The sequence below is a fragment of the Gorilla gorilla genome, chromosome 20 (assembly GCF_029281585.2).
Source record: "Gorilla gorilla gorilla isolate KB3781 chromosome 20, NHGRI_mGorGor1-v2.1_pri, whole genome shotgun sequence".
Classification (NCBI taxonomy): domain Eukaryota; kingdom Metazoa; phylum Chordata; class Mammalia; order Primates; family Hominidae; genus Gorilla; species Gorilla gorilla.
The window spans coordinates 61,298,257-61,315,462 of NC_073244.2; the positions used below are offsets into that span (position 1 = coordinate 61,298,257).

General features: G+C 52.2%; 1 protein-coding gene across 1 annotated transcript in view; it reads right to left on the reverse strand.

The window, feature by feature from the left end:
* Positions 1-17,206, reverse strand: part of SULT2B1 (sulfotransferase family 2B member 1) — a 48,327-nt gene that overhangs the window by 843 nt on the left and 30,278 nt on the right. The window contains exons 3-6 of the mRNA XM_055370101.2: positions 11,076-11,284; positions 6,777-6,903; positions 5,693-5,787; positions 1,659-1,839 (exon numbers count right to left, since the gene is read on the reverse strand). Coding sequence (XP_055226076.1) covers positions 1,659-1,839; positions 5,693-5,787; positions 6,777-6,903; positions 11,076-11,284 — 612 coding nt within the window. The remainder of the gene's footprint in view (positions 1-1,658; positions 1,840-5,692; positions 5,788-6,776; positions 6,904-11,075; positions 11,285-17,206) is intronic.

Sequence of the window (17,206 nt, forward strand, 5' to 3'; positions counted from 1 at the left end):
TCGCTCTGTCGCCCAGGCTGGAGTGCAGTGGTGTGATCACGGCTCACTGCAACCTCCGATTCAAGCGATTCTCCTGCCTCAGCCTCCCGAGTAACTGGGATTACAGGCACGCACCACCACGCCCGGCTAATTTTTATATTTTTAGTAGAGATGGCGTTTAACCATGTTGGCCAGGCTGGTCTCAAACTCCTGACCTCAGGTGGTCCACCTGCCTCGGCCTCCCAAAGTGCTGGGATTACAGGTGTGAGCCACTGCACCCCGCCCAAGCCTCAGTTTTCTCATTGTGGGGCTATCACAGGGGCATCACCCCTCACCTGGAAACCTGGGGCTCATGGCATTCAGAGGACTGTAGTTTGCCTTTTAGCAAATGCACGTGCCCCATGTTACCCAGCACCCTTAATGAGGTTGTGGGGAGGGGTTCCCTGGGGTGGGCTGAATAAGGACTCCTTCCATATCCACGTTCTAATCCTTGGAACCTGTGAATATGTGACCTTATGTGGCAAAAGGGATTTTGCAGATAGGATTAAGCTAAAGATCTGGAGATGAGGAGAGGACCCTGAAGTATCTGGGCGGGCTCAGTGTCATCACCTGGGTCCCTATAGAAGGGAGGAGGGTCAGAGATTAGAAGATGCTTCACTTGGCCGGGTGCAGTGGCTCACACCTATAATCCCAGCACTTTGGGAGGAAGAGGCGGGTGGTCAGGAGATCAAGACCATCCTGGCTAACACAGTGAAAACCTGTCTCTACTAAAAATACAAAAAATTAGCCAGGTGTGGTGGTGGGCGCCTATAGTCACAGCTACTTGGGAGGCTGAGGCAGGAGAATTGCTTGAACCTGGGAGGCGGAGGCTGCAGTGAGCCGAGATCGCGCCATTGCACTCCAGCCTGGGCAACAAGAGTGAAACTCCGTCTCAAAAAAAAAAAAAGAAAGAAAAAAGAAAAGGCCGGGCACGGTGGCTCACGCCTGTAATCCCAGCACTTTGGGAGGCCAAGGCGGGTGGATCACAAGGTCAGGAGATTGAGACCATCCTGACCAACATGGTGAAACCCCATCTCTACTAAAAATACAAAAATTAACCTGACATGGTTTCAGGTGCCTGTAGTCTCAGCTACTTAAGGATGCTGAGGAAGGAGAATCTCTTGAACCTGGGAGGTGGAGGTTGCAGTGAGCCGAGATCGCGCCACTGCAACCTCCAGCCAGCCTGGGCGACAGAGCGAGACTGTTTCAAAAAAAAAAAAAGAGTAAACGGGTTGTTTTGAGTCATGGAGTTTGCGGTGTTCGTTACAGCAGGAAGAGGAAACAACTATGCTGCCGCCTGCGCCCCGTAACCCAGTGCTTGAGTATTTCTGCCGTGAACATGGCCGTGGAGGAGGACTCATGAAGACTCCAAATCTCTCTCGGGTAAACCTGGCGTTGGCAGCACTCCTGGATGTTTTGCTGTTGTTGGGAGTTCTCTGGATGGGGACGCCTCGGGTGGCCGACACGTGTGCTGAGTCAGTGCTAAGCCCTGTGTGTGATCAACCCTGGGGCCACAGTGACCCTGTTCACCCAATGTTACAGCTGGGTGAGAAACTGAGGCCCAGAGAGGTTAAGTAGCTCTCCCAGGTCACACAGCCGGGCAGTGGCCTAGTGGGCTCTGAACCCCAGAGCCCCCGCACCTTTCCGGAGGAAGGCCCCGCGACGGTGGTCCAGCAGGCTGGGAGGCAGCAGCGTGTAGTTGGACATGGTGTTGGCCTTCATGGCGCCGAAGGTTGAGTGTGCCACGACGGAGCCCAGTGCCTCCTCGCCCAGCGGACGGCCCAGGAACCCACAGATGCGCTCCACGGAGCCCTGTAAGTCCTGCAGGCAGGGGAGAGGGGTCAGCGGAGGGAGGGCACTCGGCCAAGGAAGGAGCGTGGAACCTGGGATCCGCATGTCTGGGTCCTAACCTGGGGCTGCCTGAGGGACGCTGCCTCTTTGCCTCAGTTTCCCCAACTCCAAACTGAGGGGTTGGGCTATATTGCCTCTAAGGGTTTTTGCAGTTTCTGTCTTTGGAAGGTTCTCTAGGTGGGAGGGAATAGGTGGGCTTGGGGCAGAGGTCACAGCAGGGGGCAGAGGTCACAGCCGGGGGCAGAGGTCACAGCCGGGGGCAGAGGTCAGTGCATCACCTTACCCGGAATCACCCTCCTTCGGGTTAGAGACAGGCATTGGCTGGTCTACATCTCAAACCTGCTCCTCCCCCAGGCACCCATTGCAGGATGGCCCCACCATCCACCCAGGAACCTGGCCTCCCTCTCTGGGTACCCCTCACCCCCAAACCCTGTCCGTCATGAGCCCTGTCCCTCCCCACCTGCCTCCCCTTGCCATATCCCCTCCTCTGTGTCCCTGTAGCCTAGAACTGCTTAGGCCTCATCCTCCCCTTCCTGGACCCATGCCCCAGCCGGCTGCTCCACAGCCTCCCTGCCTCCAGTCTCCATCCCCCTCCAGCTCATCCCCCACACCCCAGCTGACCCTGCTCCTCACTGGCTCCCAACTCTTCCGTGGCTCCCGAGTGCCCTGGGACAGAGTCCCAGACCCAGACCCGGCTTTCAAGCACAGATGTGGGGCAGATGCAGTGGCTCATGCCTGTAATCCCAGCACTTTGGGAGGCTGAGACGGGTGTCGGGAGTTCGAGACCAGTCTGGCCAACATGGTAAAACCCTGTTTCTACTAACAATACAAAAATTAGCTGGGCGTGGTGGCGGGCACCTGTAATCCCAGGTGCTCGGGAGACTGAGGCAGGAGAATCGTCTGAACTGGGAGGTGGAGGTTGCAGTGAGCCGAGATCTCACCACTATACTACAGCCTGGGTGGCAGAGTGAGACTCCATCTCAAAAAAAAAAAAAAAAGAACAGATGTGGTCTGGTCACAGCTCTTCCAATACCTTTCCCACCCTCTCCTTCTGGGACTCACCATTCCCTACACATTCCTCCCTCTGGGCCTTGGCATGGGGCTTCCAGAAGGGCCCATTGCCACGGCTGCAGCTCAAATATCACCTTCCTTTCTGAGTGTCTACTATGTACCAAGCTCTGATTCAAGCCCCCCCATACATTTGTGCTGATCCCACCATCAGCTTTGCAAGGGAAGTGTCATTATCTCAATTGGTAAACAGAGGCCCAGAGAGGGAGAGACACTTGTCCAAGGCCACACAGCCAGAGAGGAGCTCAGGTCCCTGGAGCCCTTAGTCCTCCCCTGTGCCCCTCTGCTTTTTTTTTTTAGACGGCGTTTCGCTCTTTTTGTCCAGGCTGGAGTGCAATGGCGTGATCTCGCCTCACCGCAACCTCTGCCTCCCGGGTTCAAGCGATTCTCCTGCCTCAGCCTCCCGAGTAGCTGGGATTACAGGCATGTGCCACCACGCCTGGCTAATTTTGTATTTTTAGTAAAGACAGGGTTTCTCCATGTTGGTCAGGGTAGTCTCGAACTCCCACCCTCGGGTGATCTGCTCACTTCGGCCTCCCAAAGTGCTGGGATTACAATGAGACTGAGCCTCGCTCTGTCACCCAGGCTGGAGTGCAGTGGTGCTATCTCGGCTTACTGCAACCTCCACCTCCTGGGTTCCAGTGATTCTCCTGCCTCAGCCTCCAAAGTAGCTGGGATTATAGGCATGCACCACCATGCCTGGCTAATTTTTGTATTTTTAATAGAGACAGGATTTCACCACATTGGCCAGGCTGATCTTGAACTCCTGACCTCAAATGATCCGCCTGCCTTGGCCTCCCAAAGTGCTGGGATTACAGGCATGAGCCACCATGCCCGGCCATCACTACCTTCTGATATGCAGCACCCAGCATGGTCAGCCCTCTGGTCAGCTCCGCCAACCCCATGGCTCCGATTTTCCAGGTCATTCCTGGTTTCATAACCTTCCATCTCTTTATCTTCTTGAACCACTGATGGTGTCCCAGAAATTCTAACATGTGGGCGGCGCCTCACACCCAGGGGCAGCCCAGAAGCTGTTAGGCTCTGTGGCCCAGTTCTGGGTTTGGAGAAGAATGCTTGCTGGAAAAGAGGGGGAGGAGTAGCACCGACACCTTTTCTGGAGCTTTCCATTAAAAGAAAGTTACCAGGGTGGGAAAAAATAAACATGGAGTCTGCAGGCAAGAGCCATGTGCCCTGGGCAAATTATCAACCCTCTCTTAAGTTACAAACCTCCAGTTTCCTCGTCGATAAAATAGGGATAATAACAACATTTGGGAAAACCATATAAAATTACCTTTTTGTTTTTGTTTTTCTGGAGACAGAGTCTTGCTCTATAACCCAGCTGGAGTGCAATGGTGCGATCTTGGCTCACCGCAACCTCCAGCTCCCAGGTTCAAGCGATTCTCCTGCCTCAGCCTCCCGAGTAGCTGGGGCTACAGGCGCCCGCCACCATGGCCGCCTAATTTTTTTGTATTTTTAGTAGAGACGGGGTTTCACCGTGTTGGCAAGGCTGGTCTGGAACTCCTGAGCTCAGGTGATCTGCCTACCTCGGCCTCCCAAAGTGTTGGGATTACAGGCGTGAGCCACCGTGCCCAGCCAAAATTACCATCTTAAAATAAAAACTAGTTGGCAGTGCCGACCAGTTATATAAATATATAACTGGTCCAAATATAAAAACTTTGGGAGGCCGAGGTGGGTGGATCACCTGAGGTCAGGAGTTCAAGACCAGCCTGACCAACATGGAGAAACCCCGTCTCTACTAAAAATGCAAAATTAGCCGGGCATGGTGGCGCATGCCTGTAATCCCAGCTGCTTGGGAGGCTGAGGCAGGAGAATTGCTTGAACGTGGGAGATGGAGGTTGTGGTGAGCCGAGATCATGCCATTGCACTCCATCCTGGGCAACAAGAGCGAAACTCTGTCTCAAAAATAAATAAATTAATTAAATAAAATAAATAAAAATAAATAAAAACTGGTTGAATACAGGCATTTCATGTGGTTCAATCTTTTTTCTTTCTATTTTTTGGAACAAGGTCTTGCTCTGTCGCCCAGGCTGGAGTGCAGTGGTGCGATCTCAGCCCACTGTAACCTCCGCCTCCCAGGTTCAAGCCATTCTCCTGCCTTAGCCTCCTGAGCAGCTGGGACTACAGGCATGTGCCACTGTGCCCAGCTAATTTTTGTATTTTTAGTAGAGATGGGGTTTCACCATGTTGGCCAGGCTGGTCTCGAACTCCTGACCTGAAGTGATCCACCTGCCTTGGGCTCCCAAAGTGCTGGGATTACAGGTGTGAACCACCACACCTGGCCTTCTCTCTCTCTTTTGAGACAGGGTTTTTCTCTGTTGCCCAGGCCAGAGTACAGTGGCACCATCATAGCTCATTGTGGCCTTGACCTCTTGGGCTCAAGGGGTCCTCCCGCCTCAGGCTCCCAAAGCATTAGGATTACAGGTGTGAGCCACTGCCACTGTGTCCGGCCAACCCTCCTGGGTTAAATCTCGCCCCTGCCCATTCCTTATCTTCCTTCCCACTCGCCTTTGTTCCTTAGCTCGTCTGCCCCGCCAGCCCGCTGTGTGGTTTAGGGATTTTGTCTGTGGTCTTGCTCACAGGCTCAGGGCCTCTGTTCTGTTCCTGCAGTATCCCCAGGGGCTGGTGCATTGCATGGGGAGGCGGAGGGGTCCTGAGACCCTCGGGAAGGGGAGAGTGTGGGGTGTGAGCAGAGGGTATAGGGGGGACGCTGCACCTGGAGGAGGTGGGGACTCACCTGCTGCAGCTCCTCGTAGGTTATAAATAGGAAGTTGTCTTTGCCCTTCATCCGAAGCCAGCCCTTAATGTGGTCGAACCAGGAGCCAAACTGCACTGTGGGCAGAGGGACAAGTGGGGTGAGGGCTGAGTGGCGGGGTTCCCCCAGCCCCACTGGGGCTCATGGGTCTAACTAGCTGTGCCTCACAAACCCCCAGGTCCAGCCCCCAGAGCTGGATGCCCTCCCCCAGAGCCCCCACATTTCCACCAAGTTCTGGGGCTCTTCCAACCTGCTTCTCCCCTGGTTGCCCGTCTTGGGGGGCGTTTGTCTATCTGTCCATCCAGTCCGCCTCCACACACCTGGATTTCCCTCCAAAGCCAGGGTCTCTGACAGCAGCAGAGAAAGGAACACGTGGCCAAAGGGCGCTGCCTTTCTTAGTACCAGGGGCCTGTCTCCTCCTGTTTCCTTGTCTCTCCCTGTCTCTCTCTGACTCCATCTCTCTTTCTGCATTTAGTTCCTTATCTCTTTTTATTTTTTATTTTTTTTGAGACGGAGTCTCACTCTGTTGCCCAGGCTGGAGTGCAGTGGCACGATCTTGGCTCACTGCAAGCTCCGTCTCCCAAGTTCAAGCCATTCTCCTGCCTTAGCCTCCCGAGTAGCTGGGACTACAGGCACCGCCACCACACCCGGCTAATTTTTTGTATTTTTAGTAGAGACGGGGTTTCACCATGTTAGCCAGGATGGTCTCAATCTCCTGACCTTGTGATCCGCCTGCCTCAGCCTCCCAAAGTGCTGGGATTACAGGCATGAGCCACCGTGCCGGGCCCCTGTCTCTTTTGTTGCCCTCTCTCTCAGTCTTTTTGTATCTGTGTCTCTCCCTGTCTCTGTCTCCTCTGTCCTTTGCCTGTCCTGCGTCTTTCGGTCTCTCAGCCTCTCTCCCTCCGTCTCTTCTTCTCCTGGCCGCCTGCTCTCTGTCTCTATTGCCCCTTTTGATGCCCTGTGTCTCTGTCTCTCTCCCTTTCTTACCCCTCCTCTGTCCCTCTGCCCATCAGGGTCCTCTGGGGCTCCTCCCCACCCCTCCTGCCCCGCTTTACCCTGTCCTCACCTTCGCCTTTGAGGAAGTCCCTCAGGAACTGGTCGGGTGTGCCCGGGTCCTTTAACTGCCCGGCGATCTTGGAGTAATGATAGAGGGAGACCACAACGTCCCGGGGGTTGCGGCCCATGTAGATCACCTGTGTGCGGATGATGAGGAGAGGGGAGAAGGCGTCAGACACAGGCAAGACCCCAGCCCCTGAGGCCTCCTGCCCTGGAGACCCCTTTTTTTCTGACCCTGAAGCAGGAAGGACTCAGGGCAGACTCTTTTCTTTTTGCGATGGAGTCTGACTCTGTTTCGCCCAGGCTGGAGTGCAGTGGCGCCATCTCAGCTCATTGCAACCTCTGCCTCCTGGGTTCAGGCGATTCTCCTGCGTCAGCCTCCTGAGTAGCTGGGACTACAGGAGCGTGCCACCACATCAGGATAATTTTTGTATGTTTAGTAGAGATGGGGTTTTACCATGTTGGTTACTCACAGACTGAGGAACCCCTTGAGGACAGGCGAGGTCTTACTCGTTCCTAGAGCCTTAGCCCAGAGCCCCACACACAGGAGGCTCTGGAAATTGCTTGAGGGAATGACAAAGGCATAAAGGGAGGGAGGCTGAGAAAGAACACTTGGCCAGCTGCGGTGCCTCATGTCTGTAATCCCAGCACTTTGGGAGGCCGAGACAGGAGGATAACTTGAACCCAGGAGTTCGAGACCAGCCTGGACAACATAATGAGACCCCCATTCTACAAAGAATACAAAAATTAGCTGAGTGTGGTGGTGCGTGCTCGTGGTCCCAGCTACTCGGGAGGCTAAGGCAGGAGGATCACTTGAGCCCGGGGGGTCGAGGCTGCAGTGAGCTGTGATCACACCACTTGCACTCCAGCCTACACGACAGAACGAGACCCTGCCTCAAAAACAAATAAACCAAAAAAAAAAAAACAAAACACCCCCAGATCCACCAAAAACTAAATGAAAACAGACTTAGAGAAACGTGGCTGCTGGTGTGAGGTCTTGTAATAACGTTGGTGCTTTCCAGGGCTCCCTCCTGATTCCTGTGCTGTAGAGGATTCCTTTCTGCCCAGAGAAAGGCCTGGTCCTTGCCCCTAGGTCCTGAGAGGTATTTCCTAATCCCTTGGATTTTTTTGTTTTGTTTTGTTTTTTTTAGACGAAGTCTCGCTGTGTCTCCCAGGCTGGAGTGCAGTGGCACGATCTCAGCTCACTGCAACCTCTGCCTCCCAGGTTCAAGCAATTCTCCTGCCTCAGCCTCCCGAGTAGCTGGGATTACAGGTGCGTGCCACCATGCCTGGCTAATTTTTGTATTTTTAGTAGAGATGGGTTTTCGCCATGTTGGCCAGGCTGGTCTCAAACTCCTGACCTCAAGTGATCCATCTGCTTCGGCCTCCCCAAGTGCTGGGATTACAGGCATGAGCCACCATGCCCAGCCTAGTCTTATTTTTTAGAAACAAGGTCTTGTCCGCCAGGCGCTGTGGCTCACACCTGTAATCCCAACACTTTGGGAGGCTAAGGCGGGTGGATCACCTGAGGTCAGGTGTTCGAGACCAGCCTGGTCAACATGGTGAAACCCCGTCTCTACTGAAAATACAAAAAAATTAGCTGGGCATGGTGGTGGGCGCCTGTAATCCCAGCTATTTGGGAGGCTGCGGCAAGAGAATCGCTTGAACCCTAGAGGCAGAGGGGCAGAGGTTGCAGTGAGCCAAGATCGTGCCATTGCACTCCAGCCTGGGCAACAAGAGGGAAACCCTGTCTCAAAAAAAGAAAAAAAAAGAAAAAAGAAAAAAGAAAGAAAAAGAAAAAAGAAACAAGGTCTTGTTCTGTCCTTGAGGCTGGAGTGCCTGTGGCACAATCATGGCTCACTGCAGCCTCAAACTCCCAGGCTCAAGTGATCTTCCTACCTCAGCCTCTCAAGTAACTGGGACTACAGGTGTATGCCACTACACGTGACTAATTTTTAAACTTTTTTGTAGAGATGGGTGTTTCTAAGTTGCCCAGCTGGTCTTGAACTCCTGGGCTCAATCAACTGCTCACCTCGGCCTCTGAAAGTGCTGGGATTTCAGGCGTGAGCCACCGCGCCCGGCCCCCTTGCCTGATTTTCACGTCTGCTTTCATTGTAATTGACTATAACCCGGGAGTCCAGCAGCTTTGCTGAACACTATGAGTTTTGCTAAGTCGTTGAGCCTGAGGGTGGTCTTGGGGACTTCCCGATTGCAGTCCCCCTCTCTGCTCTGTCCACGCTCAACTCCTTGGCGATATCACCCAGTCCTGGAGCTTCGATTAATTACAGAATATATGTGCCAAGGAATTGCAAATGGACGTGTCAGCCCAAGTCTCTCCCCTCAGATCCCGATGGGTGCATTTCTGTGCCCACCGGCAGCCTCTGCTGGACGTGGGATGGGCCGCCGCAGAGCCCGTGTCTTCCTCCCCCGCCTGTTCCCCTCTCTCCTCCCCTTCCCAGTTGCCCAATCCTGACAGTTGCTTCCGCCGAAACCTTGGAGTCACCTTTGACTCATCCCTTTCTCTCACACCCACATCCAGTCTGTCAGCAAATCCTCCCGGTCTCACCTTCAAAATACCTCCGTGACCACCACCCTAGTCCAGCCACCGTCCCCTCCCCTGGACCCTGGCCAGCGCCGCGCCTCGGGCTTCCCGGCTTCTGCTCTCTCGACAGTCGGTCCCCATCTGACCGCCAGAGGGCGCCGGCGAAGCCTAAGTCCTCTCGGGCTCTTCCTCTGCTGCGATCCCTGCCGCGCTGCCTCGTCACTCGGTCAGAGCTCAAGTCCTCACCGGGCCCACGCGGCCCTGCACATTTTGGCCCCTGTTGCCTCCCCACCCGGACCTCATCTCCACTCCTTTCCCCACTTGCTCACTTGGCTCCGGCCACACCGACCGCCTTCTTGCACCTCAGATACACCCACCTCAGGGCCTTTGCACCTGCTTTTCCCTCTTGCCTGAAATGCTCTTCGTCTAGAAACCTCTGTGGCTCCCACCATCAGCTCCCGGGTTTTTACTCACTGGGGGCCCCCTTGACCTCCTTATTTATAATTGCAGCCCCACACCCACCTCTAACTCTATCTCCAGCCCTCTCCCCCCAATGTAAATTTATCCCATCAGATATTTTATATATTATATTGTATTGTTATTATATATTAAATATATAAATATTAAATATAATTAAAGTATATTGTAATACTATTAAATTATTATAATATGTAATATAATATATGGTTTTTTTTTTTTTGAGATGGAGTATCGCTCTTGTGCCTAGGTTGGAGTGCAATGGCGCGATCTCGGCTCACCACAACCTCTGCCTCCTGGGTTCAAGCGATTCTCCTGCCTCAGCCTCCCGAATAGCTGGGATTACAGGCATGTGCCACCACGCCCAGCTAACTTTGTATTTTTAGTAGAGACAGGTTTTCTCCATTTTGGTCAGGATGGTCTCAAACTCCTGACCTCAGGTGATCTGCCCACCTTGGCCTCCCAAAGTGCTGGGATTACAAATGTGAGCCACTGCGCCTGGCTGTAATTTTTTTTTTTTTGAGATGAAATCTCGGTCTGTCTCCCAGGCTGGAGTGCAGTGGTGCCATCTCAGCTCACTGCAACCTCCACCTCCCAGGTTCCAGCAATTCTCCTGCCTTAGCCTCCTGAGTAGCTGGGATTACAGGCACCCACCACCAGATCCGACTAATTTTTGTATTTTTAGTAGAGACATGGTTTCACCATGTTGGCCAGGCTGGTATTGAACTCCTGGCCTGAAGTGATCTGCCTGCCTCTGCCTCCCAAAGTGCTGGGATTACAGGCATGAGCCACCATGCCGGCACCGGCTTTTTTTTTTTTTTTTTTTTTTTTTTTTGAGACTGAGTCTTGCCCTGTTGCCTAGGCTGGAGTGCAGTAAGGTGATTTCAGCTCAGTGCAGCCTTGACCTGCTGGGCTCAAGTGATCCTCCCACCTCAGCATTCCAAGTAGCTGGGACTACAAGCGTGTGCCACCACGCCTGACTGATTTTTAAAATTTCTTGTAGTGACGTGGTCTCACTATGTTGCCCAAGCTGGTCTCAAACTCCTGGCCCAAAGTGATCCTCCCGCCTCAGCCTCCCAAAGTGCTGGGACTACAGGCGTGAGCCATCGCTCCCTGCCAAAGGGCAGGCATTTCTGTGTGTATATTGACCATTGTGCTAGATCAGAGTCAGGCACATAGTAGGTGCTTAACAAATAGGTGCTGAATGAATCAATGAGTTATGCTCCGTCCCCCCATTACCCCACACACCCATGCAGCCCCTCCCAACTGACACACACCCCTCCTCCCAACCTTGGCCTTGGAGCTGAAGAAGGCCTTGGTGAAGATCTGGATGGGAAGATGGGAGCTCATGAGGCGGGGGCTGTACTGGTCCGGGAGGCTGAAGGCACCCACAATGGTCTCACACCAGGGTGCCCGCTCCCAGATGGGCACGGAGCGGATCCAGGACGGATCCCCTTCCTTCAGGATTAAGCAGATGATCTCGATCATCCAGGTCGTGCCTGTTGGGAGAAATCGAGCAGATTAATTGGGTGCGGGAGGGCTGAAGAGGGAGGATATCATCAGAATAATCACAACAGCACTTATTGAGCAATTTGCCACCTTTTTTTTTTTTAAGACAGAGTCTTACTCTGTCGCCCAGGCTGGAGTGCAATGGCGCGATCTCGGCTCACTACAACCTCCACCTCCCAGGCTCAAGCAATTCTCCTGCCTCAGCCTCAGCCGAGTAGCTAGCATTACAAGCGCCCACCACCACGCCCGGCTAATTTTGTATTTTTAGTAGAGACGAGGTCTCCCCATGTTGGCCAGGCTGGTCTCGAACTCCTGACCTCAGGTGCTCTGCCCACCTCGGCCTCCCAAACTGCTGGGATTACAGCCGTGAGCCACCACACCCTGCCTGACAGCATTTATTGAGCAATTTACCACCTATTTTATCACACTGATTCCTTACAGCTGGCAGAGAAGGCAAGGTTGCTTAACCTCATTTTCGGAGCCAGAAACTGAGCCTTACGGAAACCATGTCGCTCGTCCAAGGGGACAAAGCTAGGAAAGTGGTGCAGGGCAGAGACTGGTGAGCTGTCCACCCAACCCCATTTCATTTTTCTGCTGGGAACATGGCGTGATGACCTTTTCTCTTCTCCCCTGCTGCTATGTGTGGGGCCAAGAGACTGGGTCTGGCCAAGGAAGTGTAGGTGGCCGCGATGTGATGTGCGGCTATTTCCAGGCCTGGCCCATAAACGCACGCCACGTGACTCTCCACTCCCTCTCTGCTCCTGGATACAGAGACTCCAGGGGGAGAATCTGGGACTCCCGGGGATGGCAGAGCCATAAGATGGAAGGAAGCAAATGTCTGGGAATGCATGGATATCCCCCCACCAACTTCCTTCCACCCTTCCTGCACGAACTACAGTTTATAGGAACAAGAAACAAACTTGGCTTCAGCCACTGAAATTCTGAGGCTGATCTATTAGTACAGCCAGAATTGCTTTACTTATTTATTTTTTTGGGGACAGAATCTTGCTCTGTCGCCCAGGCTGGAGTGCAGTGGTGTGATCACAGCTCACTGCAGCCTTGAAATCCCGGGCTTAAGAGATCCTCCCGCCTCAGCCTCCTGAGTAGCTGAGACCACAGGTGCACACAACCACACCTGGCTAATTTCTTATTTTTATTTTTAGTAGACATACGGTCCCACTATGTTGCCCAGGCTGGTCTTGAACTCCTGGGCTCAAGCAATCCTCCTGCCTCAGCCTCCCAAGGTGCTGGGAGCAGAGGCATCATGCCCAGCAGGCACTCCTTTAATACATGGAGAAAGCTGGAATTGAACCCAGGTGTCTGGACATAAAAATCTCTGCTCTTTTCACTTTTCACTGCCCACTTTTGAGAGTCACCCCTTTTTTTTATTATACTTTAAGTTTTAGGGTACATGTGCACAACGTGCAGGTTAGTTACATATGTATACATGTGCCATGTTGGTGTGCTGCACCCATTAACTCGTCATTTAACATTAGGTATATCTCCTAATGCTATCCCTCCCCCCACCCCCACCCCCTTTTTTTCTTTTGGAGGTGGAGTTTTGCTCTTGTTGCCCAGGCTGGAGTACAATGGCGCGATCTTGGCTCACTGCAACCTCCGCCTCCTAGTTTCAAGCGATTCTCCTGCCTCAGCCTCCCTAGTAGCTGGGGTTACAGGCATGCACCACCACGCCTGGCTAATTTTTGGTATTTTTAGTAGAGATGGGATTTCACCATGTTAGCCAGGCTGGTCTCGAACTCTTGACCTCCAGTGATCCACCTGCCTCGGCCTCCCAAAGTGCTGGGATTACAGGAGTAAGCCACTGCGCCCGGCTGAGGTTCACCTCTTTATTTCTGTGGGGAGCCACAGAATGTTACCTAGTGGAAAGGGACCTCATCAAGGACCCAATTCACAGTTTTGAATTTCAGGAGACCACAGGCTGTTCAGAAGAGAAACAATTATGTTCAAAATTACTTTCTGTTACTATTCATTGCATTTAATTCTTTTTGAGACAGGATTCCGCTCTGTGACCTGGGCTGGAGTGCACTGTTGCAGTCACAGCTTACTTCAGCTTCAGCCTCCAACTCCCAGGCTCAAGTGATCCTCCCACCTCAGCCTCTGGAGTAGCTAGACCACATGTACCCAGCTTTTTTTTTTTTTTTTTGAGACGGAGTCTCACTGTCGCCCAGGCTGGAGTGCAGTGGCTCTATCTCAGCTCACTGAAACCTCTGCCTCCTGGATTCAAGCAATTCTCCTGCCTCAGCCTCCCAAGTAGCTGAGACTAGAAGTGTGCCACCACGCCTGGCTAGTTTTTGTATTTTTAGTAGAGATGGGGTTTTGCCATGTTGGCCAGGTTGGTCTCAAACTCCTGACCTCAGGTGATCCACCTGCCTTGGCCTTCCAAAGTGCTGGGATTATAGGCATGAGCCAGCACGCCCAGCCTGCGCCCACCTAATTTTTAAAATTTTTGTAGAGATGGGGTCTCACTGTGTTGCCCAGGCTGGTCTGGAGCTCCTGGCCTCTAGCGATCCTCCTGCCTTGGCCTCCCAAAGTGCTGGGATTACAGGCGTAAGCCACCACATCCAATCCATTCACTGGATTTCATTCTAACAACCACCTTGTACCAGTTATCAGTTTACAGGTTGGTAGCACCAACTTCATGCCTCTCTCCCGTTTTGTGATATTGGAGCTGGATCATGTAAACATTTCTCCTCTGCCAGCTAGCTCAGTGTTAAACCTTGTCAGCAGAGGGCGCTGGAGGAACACTGAATGAGGATGGGGCTCTTCCTGATTCTCACGGGCTCCTCTCAGCGGGATCTTGTGATGGACAGGGGCCAGCCCTGCACTAGACACGCAGTGACGTTTACCCCTCCACCTAGCAAATTTCAGTGGCCTGTTGCACCTCAGTGAACTTCTCAGTCACCCAGTGGGTCATGGCCATACCTCTGCAGCGAAACTCTAATCTTGTGTGGGGAGCCGGTTGGGCAGGCAAGTCCTTCTTCCCAATTTCTTTCTTTCTTGGGAGTTTGGCTTCAGCCCTAGAGGAAGTGGCTGCGCCCTATTTTAGCTATTCCTGTGTGTGGTGTTTTTTGTTTGTTTGAGACGGAGTCTTGCTGTGTTTCCAGGCTGGAGTGCAGTGGCGCGATCTCAGCTCACTGCAACCTCCACCTCCCGGGTTCAAGTGATTCTCCTGCCTCAGCTTCCCGAATAGCTGTGACTACAGGCGCACGCCAGCAGGCCCAGCTAATTTTTGTATTTTTAGTAGAGACGGGGTTTCACCATGTTGGTCAGGATGATCTCAATCTCTTCATCTGGTGATCTGCCTGCCTCAGCCTCCCAAAGTGCTGGGATTACAGGCGTAAGCCACTGTGCCTGGCCTTTTGTTTGTTTGTTTGAGACAGTCTGGCTCTGTCGCCCAGGCTGGAGTGCAGTGGCACAATCTCCACTCACTGCAACCTCCGCCTCCTGGGTTCCAGTGATTCTCATGCCTCAGCTTCCCAAGCAGCTGGGACTAAAGGCGTGCACCACCAGGCCCGGCTAATTTTTGTATTTTTAGTAGAGACGGGGTTTGGCCATTTTGGCCAGGCTGGTCTTGAACTCCTGACCTCAGGTGATCCGCCCGCCTCGGCCTCCCAGAGTGCTGGGATTACAGGCATGAGCCACTGCACCCGGACGAATTTCCTTCCTTTTTACAGCTGAATAATATTCCATTGTGTGAATATAGCATAATTTGTTTATCCATTCATTCATGAACGGCAGATATTTGGATAGTTTCAGCTTTTGGTCATTGCAAATAATGTGGCTATGAACATTGGTGTACAAATATCTGTCAGAGCGCCCTCACCTAGTATTTAGTTCTTTGGGGCATATTCCCGGAAGTGGAACTGCTAAGTTAATATGGTAATTCTATCTTTAATTTTTTGAGGAACTGCCAAACTGTTTTCCATAGCAGCTGTACCATTCTACATGCTCACCAACAGTGCACAAGGGCCCCATTTTCTCAACATCCTTGCCACACTTGGTATTTTCTTCTATTCTGTTTTTTCTTTTATTTTTTATTTTTGAGACAGAGTTTTGCTCTTGTTGCCTAGGCTGGAGTGCAATGGCGTGATCTCGGCTCACTGCAACCTCCACCTCCAGGGTTCAAGCGATTCTCCTGCCTCAGCCTCCCGAGTAGCTGGGATTACAGGCATGCACCACCACGCCCAGCTAACTTTGTATTTTTAGTAGAGCTGGGGTTTCTCCATGTTAGTCAGGCTGGTCTCAAACTCCTGACCTCAGGTGATCCGCCTGCCTCGGCCTCCCGAAGTGTTGGGATTACAGGCATGAGCCACTGCGCCTGGCCTATTCTATTTTTTTTCTTACAAAAAAATTTTTTTTAACAGAGACGGGGTCTCGCTATGTTGCCCAGGCTGGTCTTGAAATCCTGGGCTCAAGCAATCCTCCCACTTCGGCCTCCCAAAGTGTTGGGATTATAGGTATGAGCCACTGCACCTGGCCACATGTTATTTTCTAAATAATAGCCACCTAATGTGTGCAAATAATTCTTTCTTTCTCTCTCTCTCTTTCTCTCTCTCTGAGGCATACTCTCGCTCTGTCATCCAGGCTGCAGTTCAGTGGTGCAATCTCGGCTCACTGCAACCTCCACCTCCCGGGGTCAAGTGATGATTGAGCCTCAACCTCCTGAGTAGCTGGGATTCCAGGTGCATGCCACCATGCCCGGCTGTTTTGTTTTGTTTTGTTTTGTTTTGTTTTGTTTTTTGTTTTCTGAGTCAAGGTCTCACTCTCTTCCCCAGGCTGGAGTGTTACGGCACAATCATGGCTCACTGCAGCCTCAACCTTCTAGGCTCAGGTGATTCTCCCACCTCAGCCTCCCAAGTAGCTGGGACTACAGGCACGCACGACCACGCCTGGCTAATTTTTTTTTTTTTTTTGTAGAGATAGGATTTTGCCATGTTGCCCAGGCTGGTCTTGAACTCCTGGGCTTAAGCTATCCACTTGCCTTGGCCTCCCAAAGTGCTGGGATTACAGGCATGAGCCACCGTGCCTGACTGCAAATAATTCTTTTTTCATTTTATTTTGAGACAGGGTCTCGCTCTGTTGCCCAGACTGGAGTGCATTGGTACGATCTTGGCTCACTGCAACCTCTGCCTCCCCAGTTCAAGCAATTCTCATGCCTCAGCCTTCCAAGTAGTTGGGACCACAGGCGCACGCCACCATGCCCAGCTAATTTTTGTATTTTTAGTAGATATGGGGTCATGTAGGCCAGGCTGGTCTCCTACTCCTGGCCTCAAGTCATCCGCCTGCCTCGACCTCCCAAAGTGCTGGGATTACAGGTGTGAACCACACCCCCGGCTCAGAGAACAAGCTTCCACAATTTATATAGAGGGAAATGTAGCCATTACATATCAAAATTACAAATGTACAGACTCTGACCAAGCAATTCTATGTCCAGATATTTGTCCTAGAGATAAGTGTGTTGAATGCCAAGTACTGCATGTACAAGGCATTGTGTATAAAGTTTACATGGTATACATAGGCAAAAGATTGAACATTAATATCAGTCACTAGGAAACTGGTTAAGCAAGAATTATTGTATATCCTATGTTATGAAATACCACGGAACTATTTAAAAAAAACCAGAAACTTATTTGTTTAAAGTTCCAAGATGGGATGATGTCAAGGTATAAGGAGAAAGAAAAACATAAGCAAAATCAAGGCTGGCCACAGTGGCTCACGCCTGTAATCCCTGCACTTTGGGAGGCCGAGGCAGGTGGATCACCTGAGGTCAGGGGTTTGAGACCAGCCTGGCCCACATGGCAAAACCCCGTCTCTACTAATAATTCAAAAATTAGCCAGGCATGGTGGCGGGCACCTGTAATCCCAGCTACTCGGGAGGTTGAGGCAGGAGA